This window comes from Serinus canaria, chromosome 12, assembly GCF_022539315.1.
Source record: "Serinus canaria isolate serCan28SL12 chromosome 12, serCan2020, whole genome shotgun sequence".
Taxonomy (NCBI): Eukaryota; Metazoa; Chordata; class Aves; order Passeriformes; family Fringillidae; genus Serinus; species Serinus canaria.
The window spans coordinates 18,516,694-18,525,678 of NC_066326.1; the positions used below are offsets into that span (position 1 = coordinate 18,516,694).

General features: G+C 42.5%; 1 protein-coding gene across 1 annotated transcript in view; it reads left to right on the forward strand.

The window, feature by feature from the left end:
- SYN2 (synapsin II) overlaps positions 1-8,589 on the forward strand; it is a 176,284-nt gene extending 167,695 nt beyond the window's left edge. The window contains exons 11-13 of the mRNA XM_018915255.3: positions 982-1,042; positions 4,773-5,034; positions 8,304-8,589. Of these exons, the coding sequence (XP_018770800.3) occupies positions 982-1,042; positions 4,773-5,034; positions 8,304-8,439 (459 nt within the window). The 3' untranslated portion in view covers positions 8,440-8,589. The remainder of the gene's footprint in view (positions 1-981; positions 1,043-4,772; positions 5,035-8,303) is intronic.
- Positions 8,590-8,985: the final 396 nt, after the last annotated feature.

An 8,985-nucleotide genomic window follows, 5' to 3' on the forward strand; every position in this document is an offset into this window, starting at 1 on the left:
GTAAGCTCTGCAATAAACACATTTAATTGATTTTGCATTTGCTCTTTAATAAATTCTGCATTTTTTTCCTCTTGACAGATGGCAATTTGATTTCTGGATCCTTAAAAAAAAATCCTAAGCTATTATCTACAATGATTTAACATCTTTCACGTTTCAAAATGTTAGAGATGGGCCTAAGACAAAGTTTGGACTCAAATACTCCTGTTCCCAGAGGGTGTTCTGCTCCAAGGGTTTGGTTCAGGCCCATCTTTTCCTTTCACAAGTATCCATGTGAAAAGGATGCTGCCAAATCAACCTCCTGTTTTGAAAAGTGAAGTATCACATGTGTTTCTAATAACATGTCAGATGGAGAAGCATGAAGTCATTTCAATTATTTTTATTATTTGTCTGTGGTTTTTGCTTTCTTCTTTCATTTTGCTTAGCAAAACAGTGAAGCTGGAGCAGCCCACCTCCCTCCCCACTTACAGCCAGCAAATCAAAGTGAAACTATCACTGGCAAAACTCCTGCTGTGCAAATGCTTCTGGATACAAGTGAACATAATTAAAAATCAATTCTTTCTTAAATTACACAAAGGTATCTGCTGAAATCCATTTCCTATTCAGTCTGTCCTAAAAAAAATGAAAAAAAAAAGAGAGAGCAGATGCATTGAAATACAAAAAAATGGTTCCTGGTGCTGGGAACTGAGGATAAAGTCCTTCCCCAGATGGAGGTAAGGCTGGGGAGGCACTCCCTGCATCCTGATCACATGCTGCAAAGGGAAAACAGTTTTTATAAGAGCTCAGCCTTGGACCAGCCCAGGATTCATATATCATGTCAGGCAGCAACTAAATTAAAAAATGGTATCTGGAATAAATTTGAAGTATATGTTCAGCCCCACCAATAGAGGGTTTTCTAATGAAAATAAAGACAAAATTAGTGGAAAATTGGAACCGAGCTACTCTAATTTGATTTTTTTTTCTGTTTTCAAATGTGTTTTCCAGAGTGGATCACTAAAGGAGCCAGAGCCAAACAAAATCCCACCTCAGCGACCACCACCTCAAGGTTGTTTACAGTACATTCTCGACTGTAATGGCGTTGCAGTAGGACCAAAACAAGTCCAGGCTACTTAGATAACTGAGACCAAAAGCAAGGGTTAAAGCAGAAATGAAAAGTGAAAAACAAAACAAACCCAATTGAAATCAGAGAAACAAACAATCTGAATGCAAGCAGCCCAGTTTTGTTCAGTTTGCCATTGTTTCAGTGCTGCCCTGGACTGTGTTTTTTCTATGCAGTGTCAACTCTCCTGTCTGGTTGTTTCCTTGTTCCTGTCTGTGCGTGTAATGCTTTCCAACCTTCCTCTGTAACCTCGTGATTGCAGGGCTGCTGTCAACAGTGTACAAAGAATGTGCCTCTCTAGAGCCCAGTGCCATGTACACCCTGGATGGTTAGGCAGTATTTCTGGAGTGTTTGATATTGTTCAGTACAACCCCCCGAGGTGCAAGCCCCCCGTCCCTTGGCTTACTCTGTGAGTGTGTGCACACTGTACTCATAGCCTTTATTTTTCTGTGCGTGTGCATGACCAATAGCTAGGTGATCCAGATATATTTTTAAAGTCTAGATTAGGATTTGCTAGTGAGGCTTTTTATTTATAATTTTATAAAGTTTATTAACCTTTGAGTTTTACTTCTATGCGAGTGGAAGTCTGCTATTTTGGTGACTCCATAAAAAACAGTTCTTCCCAAGGAATATTTAAAATATCTTCTATTTTACATACTGGTATTCATATTTTTAGTAATTCTGCATTAAATTATTAGCTACAAAGCTATGTAAATGGGCCACCTATGTGCAATATCTCAGTGAAAGTGTGAGTATTTAATGTATCCTGTTTCAATTAAGTAGTTCCTTTTGTTGTCATTCTGAATTAGCAATCTATGGAGATTTTTAATGAAAACTAATGCAAATACTTTCAAAAAATCTTATACTTACCTAAGATTTAAAGCCCAGGTTATTTGGTGAGAAGTACCTCAAGGACTGTTAAACTTCCTGTAAGAGCTCATTTCACTGCAAATACTGAGAAGTGAGGGGATGGCAGACCAAGGTACCTTTAACCAGCTGAGCACCCTGGGTTAGAAAATGCAAGGCAGAAAATGTCAGCGGTTTTCTTTACCAACTCAGGTCTCCTATTTTACACCTGCAAGCTTCCAGAGAGCTGTAAAGAAAATCCAGCCCCGACGTTATCCACATAGATAGGGTTTCTAAGAACTGCTTGACATCAAACATGCAAAAGGACTCGAGGTGCCTGACAACTGCTAGATTTTCTGTAGGAAAATTCTTTGTGATTTTTACACAAGCAGTGCTGAGAGAGCTCCACAGGCAGGCAGTTAATCTGTTGTGAGAAATCTAGCCTAGAATCACAAGCTGCACGCTGCTGGCATACCAGAAAGCTGAGTTGCAAGCAAGCCACAAAACTATAATTTTCATCTTGAATGTGTACAAAGATGAGTAGTGGCCATTAGTTTAGTGCAAACAATTATGTTTAAAGGGAAAACAGCCCGATGTTCTACGTCTGTTTTCCCTACAAACACTGGAAAAAGTTATCAGTGAGTCTCATCATTCTTAGTGTTTCTTTTATTTGTACGAGCTGGCTGGTGAGATGAGAATTAAGGTATGCATTATTAGCTATTTAAATGTTTGTGGTAAGTGCTACTGTTTACTACCTATCAGTGAATTACATGGATATTTTGCTTTAGTGATCAGCATTTGTCTGGGTCAGTGATCGTTCCAACGATGGCATTGGCTGTTTTGTTCTATGTCAAGGAATTTCCACCTAGAAATCAGGTTCACAAATCCTTTCCTCCAGACACCCTAAAAGAGAACAAACCATACTGCCCTGGGGTGGAGAACCGAATCTGATGGCTGATTTTCCTTGCAAGCAGTTGGTATTTTTTGCATGGAGTAGTGCCAGTATTCCCAAGTGCTTTTCACAGGACATTTGTGTGCTCTGTGTGTGTGTGCGCGTGTGTGTGTGTGTGGAAGACCTGGGTGTCTCAGACAGGATTCCAGCCTGTTCCCTGGGAAGGATTCGCAGGGGCACACACAATTCCTACATCCCACAGCCAAGAAACAAGCCAAGATGTCTCTCTGCATGTCAGCATGCTTAGGTGCAATATTGTGGGTAACAGGGAACAGATGTTTTACAGTGTAGGCTTAATGTTCAGTTCTGTTGAGTTATTTTTGGTAAAAGTTTCTTTCATGATTGTTGCCTTTTGTACAACCCAGCTGCAAGAAAGTGAGCAAATGCTGGAAATGTGACAGCAGTATATCTTTTATGTGAAATCTCTTGTACAGCTTAATGTGCAATAAAAGAAAGTTATATCTGTCTTCAGTGTAAAGTTTCTGGCATTCAAGCCTGTACGTACAAGTGGGGGAAAGAAACCTTTCTGGTTTTCAATATTGAGTGAAAGGAGACTAATAAGAAAAGGCTCCTTATTAAGATGTTGCAAGACCATGTTATCACCTTCAAATATTTCCTACAGAAGTGGTTCAAATTAATAAACAATGAAGGCACATTCCTTAACATTCAGTACGTGCTATTTATCTTTCTGCACCACAACACACTGCTACGATTGTGCTAAAACTCACTGAGGCATCAGCACGTGCTGTCCTCACACACACACACACATACTGGAATTCATGTAGTAAGGGGAAAGTTAACTATAAAAACAATTTAAAAACAACAACCAAAAAATAGTGTATTGCAGCAGTACATCTAGATATGACGGTTTGCTTTTAGAGATTTGAGCAGATTGAGTGTTTTACTTGCACTAAATATCTATGCAAGACTAAAAATTCCCAGAAGATCTAGCTCAGTTGTGTTCTGTGGCATTTACAGCAGCTCTTATCCTGAGTGAAGCATTGTACAAACAAATACTCAGAATGTCATCCCATCCTTTCTCCCCTGAAGTCAGATGTCCTGAGTGCATTTTCATATGCCAGGGTTAAAATTCAGTTACAACAGCCCTCAGTCCAGAAAACCCCAGTCAGAGCTGGGAGCTGAGATAAAACAGCGAGCCCTGATGTCTGACACAGCATTCTTTCAGCCAGAAAGCAGAAAAACCCCACTGGATGGTACTGTAGCATCTTTCAGCTGTGGGTTGTGCAGCCTGAGTCTCTCCTGCACGCTGTGGTTTCCCACATCACGCAGTAGTTTGCCAGTGAAGTGCCTTCCTGGTAAAGGATTTGTAGTGACTTTCTTGTGTTTCTTGTAATGTTCTTGACATATCTCACTAAGGGGTTAAGTAAGTTATGAAAATGCTTTCAACCAGCCAGAAAATGAGATTGTTTTACTGCTGTAAGAGTGAATCTAAGAGGAATATTACAGAAATGATTTTAAGACTTTGGAGGAAGAAAATATCTGCAGTAACTACACCGAAAATAGTGAATGTCTTGCTGAAGTAGATATTTCTACTGTGTTCGGTTACCTCACAGCCTCTCCTTGATTGGGCCAAAACTGTTCTGGGTGTAACTCCATTGATTTGGTTTGAAGTCAGGACCTGGGATAAATGGGGTGCTATTTGGCAGTTTTAAGGCTGATTCATGGGGGGCTCCCAGCAAGTTCCTCATGAGTGTGAGCAGTGCTCTTGCCTCCACGCGAGCACACGCCAGGAGGCTTTTGCCTCACAAGTAGAGCTAATCACGTTGGAAAGGATGATTTTAAAGTGTTGGATATGAAGTCTAAATAAGGCCTCTTTGCAACTATAACATTATGAAGTTTTTCTTGTACTGAACCTAGGGGGCCCAGTGCAACCCCAAGGAATGCAATCCCAAAGCCAGGAGCCATTGCAGCCCCAGCGCGTGTTCCCCGCGGGGCAGGCAGCGAAGCCCGCAGCCTCGCAGCCCCAGCGCCCGCCCGGACCCACCACCCAGCAGCCTCGGCCCCAGGCCCAAGGTCCTCCCAGCTCCAGGTTATCAAAGGAAGCAGAGCCACAGCCACAGCCCCAGCCCGAGCCACAGCCTGCGCCACAGCAGAAGCCTCAGTCGCATCCGCAGCTTAAGTAAGAGTCGCTTTATCCGGTCTTCTTCTCTCCTCATGCACAGGTTCTGTCTGACTGGGGTTGGGGGGCTGCTCCCACAGCCAGGGGGAAAATGAACGTGTTGTTCCAAGTTTAAAACGAGCTCAAAAAACAGGCCCTGCTAATGGAGTCAAATGAGCCGCTAGCATTAGTTCTAGTCCCAAGTTTAAAACGAGGTTTTCGTCCCTGGTAATGGAGTAAATTAAGCTAGCTTTAGTTCTAGTCCCAAGTTTAAAATGAGTTTTTAGTCCCTGGTAATGGAGTAAAGTAAGCCTTTAGTGCTAGTCCTAATCCCAAATTTAAAACAAGGCTAAATAGTTAAAGAATCTAATCCCTGGTAATGGAGTAAACTAAGCTGCTAGCATTAGTTCTAGCCCCAAGTTTAAAATGAGGTTAAATAGCTCAAAAAACAGTCCCTGGTAATGGTGTAAAGCAAGCTGCTCACATCAGTGCTAGTCCCACGTTTAAAACGAGGTTAAATAGCTCAAAAAACTTAATCTCTGGTCATAAAGTAAGCTGCTCACATCAGTTCTAGTTCCAAGTTTAAAACAAAGTTAAATGGCTCAAAAAACAGCTCCTGGTAATAAAGGAAGCCACTAGCATTAGTTCTAGTCCCAAGTTTAAAATGAGGTTAAACAGTTCAAAATCTTAGTCCCTGGTAATGGAGTAAAGTAAGCTGCTAGCATCAGTTCTAGTCCCAAGTTTAAAATGATGTTAAATAGTCCAAACTCTTAGTCCCTGGTAATGGAGTAAAGTAAGCTGCTAGCATCAGTTCTAGTCCCACGTTTAAAATGAGGTTAAATAGCTCAAAAGACTTAATCTCCGGTAATGGAGTAAAGCTAGCTGCTAGCATTAATTCTGTTCTGAGCACCGTGCAAAATTCCATCTGCCCATTGTGCAATTTCTGCCCTGGCCAGGTCTGAATACCCATCATCTTTCTAGTCTTTGTTTCCTCCTTTTGGTGCCACTGAGTCACGGGCTGGGTGTGCTGTCAGCCTGCCCTCCCAGAGGAAGTCTTATCTGCTTCAACTTTTAACCTTGCAGTCACTGAGACAACAGATTCCGTTTCCAAAGGCACAGTCCAGGCTGGGTCATGTTGGACAGTGGCTGCCAGATTGGTTCTCTCTGCTGCCCGTGGCTGTGCAGAGGCACTGCCCAAGTGCTCAAGCCCTGCCCAGAAAAGGCTGCACAAAACTCAAAAAAGAAAAAAAAAGAAAAAAAAAAAAAAAAGGTGGCTGTCCCAGTTCTGGAAGGTTCCTTACTGATTTACCTGGACCCAGTAAGGAATATGGAGAACTCCCCCCTCAGAGCTCAAACCCAGCCAGCAGAAACCCCAGGGAGCACCAGCAGAGCTTTGCTGTTTTCCAGCCCAGCAGCCCTGACACAACCACTGCCAGGAGACTCAGACACATCCCCTCAGTCTGGGATGTACAAAGACCTGCACGGAGTCTTTCTTTCCTCCAGGAACACAGATCCCCTTGTTCCACCCACTCCTGAGCTAACACCAGTGGGAAACAACCCCGGGTTCTCCCTGAGCCCAGCTCAGTGCCAGAGACATGCTGGATGACAGTGTTGTGCAAAGAGGACAGTATTTCCCTGGCCTCCCTGGCACGATGTATTTCTTTATTCTGTTTTATGATCATAAACCTCAAATTGAATCCTCCACCATTTCAGGTGATAGAGAATAGAGAGGTGGATTTTTTTAAGCAAGATGGAAATCAGTTTATAGTTTGAAACTTAACTTCTGAGGTTGAAGAAAAGCAGCTAAGAGCAGTTACAGAAGGGCTCTGCCACATGCTGCTTTCCAGCTTTCTCCCCTAACCTCTTTTTACATCTAGGTTCATTTTCCTCTTCTCCAAATGGAAGAGTCTCTCTTTAAAATAAAATAACAAAGGAGAAATGAAAGTTTTTAAGATGCAAGCTGTAATAAGAGCAGCTTTCTAACTTTCAGAAGCAGTTTTAGGTCCACACCAAGGCTCAGATCTCCTGCCTGTAGGATTAACTCTATTTGCATGTGTATGCTTTGTATTCACCCACATGCTGTTGCCTAACCTGTATGTACATGTTATTAATCTGTGAATAAATATTTAATTAGGCTACTTATTGTGTTACTAATCAAGTCAAGTGCTGCTTCCCACCCTCCCTCTTTCAGTGAGTACAAACAAACATTTATCAGTCTATTCTCATTAGCACAACTATAATTTATGAAAAACCTAAAACGCCTGCAGCACTGTTTGCTGTACATTATTAGTTTAGAAGGAGAGGAGCTGCAAACCATGAGGAGTCTGAGACAATCTGAATAAGGAAAGTGCTTCAGTTTTACCAGAGCCAAAACTGCAATCTGTTGTACTGAGATAAAAATGAAATCAGGCAACTTGTTTTACCCATGTAAGGATGTCTTTGTAAAAAGCTGATAACTCATTAATGTCTTCTATTTCAACTCAAGCCTCTTTTTTAGATGTTATTTTATCTGACAAGTCATGAGTTAAAGTTTTAGACTATAGCTATTTTCCTCCTCGTTTTCCTTGTAATGTTTTTCATGCTTATAGGAACTTACACAGGAGTCACATAACAGCACTAAGAATGGAGCAGCATTGCCAGGCACTGCCTATAGAAAAGAAAAAATATATCTGATTTGGGGGGGTTTCTTCAAAGATATAAAATGCTTTTAAGCCTCTGTTAAGGCTCTAATGTTCCATACATCTAAACAGAGGGAGAGCACATTACAGTTAAAGATTCAAGCTCTTGTAAAATACCTGATTTTTCTCTGTGCACAACCATTTGCAGCCTCACCAAAACACAACTATTTATCAGTCCTGTTGGGCTGGGATTTGGATTTAGTAGCCAGGCCCACATTTTCCTCAAGACTCTAATTTGCACCATCCAATTCAGAGCTGTAGAAAGAAAAGAAAGCACCGGTGTGCTCCTTGAAGGAAATGTTATCCTCAAGCCTTACTCTCAAGTCAGAGGTGCAGAATTGCGTGGGACACAACAAAAATGGGTGAAAGCCAATTTTTGTCCAGCCTCAGGGACAAATCTGTTTGAGCTTCTCCAAGGGGTGGTGGTTGCACTTGGTGTGTACCCAGTTATCCCGTGGGATGCTGTGGAGGGAATTGCAGTGGGAATTAGGGTGTCTCTGGGGGCTCATCTCTGTGATTTCCTCTGAATTTCCCCTCTTCTGATCCAAGAGCTGGGGGTAGAGGCTGGGGGACAGCGTGACCATGCAGAATTGTTGTGTTTGTGTCTTGCAGCAAGTCTCAGTCCTTGACCAACGCCTTCAGCTTCACAGAGTCCTCCTTCTTCAGGTCGTCCGTGAACGAGGACGAGGCCAAAGCTGAGACCATCCGGAACCTGAGGAAATCCTTTGCCAGCCTGTTCTCTGATTAGCCAGCTTCGTGTAGAGTCTGAATGTCCCATAGGTTTTGTTCTCCCTGTGCCAGCACCCTTCTCTACTGTGCTCACTGTTGTACCAAGCAATATGTCCAACCTACAGAAACACAAATCAATAGCAGGAGGACTTTGGTGGGGGAGATGCCATGCGGGAACACGTGGAAAGCTCTGGAAAGAAGGAAGGGTTCCATTGCTCCCACAGAATGTCAGATCCCAAGGTCCTTATCCATTGTAATTTTGTGGCCTTACTGTGACTGAAGTATATAACCCTATTTGAGACTCCTTTGTAGAATTGTGTTGATAAAGCATTGGGGCAGGGGCTCCTCCTCGCTCTGTCCACCCCCAATGCACTGCAATGCATGTGTATTTCGTGTGTAAATGTTTTGTACTGCAGAGGTATAGTCTTGACTTGTTCTTGCCTCCCAGACTCAGGAGGCCATTCACACTGACATCCTTGTCGAGCCACATAAATAATGTGAGAAATTGAAGCAGTTTCTTCCTCCTCATCCAATCCCTCCATCAGCTGGTTGTGGACTTCTGATG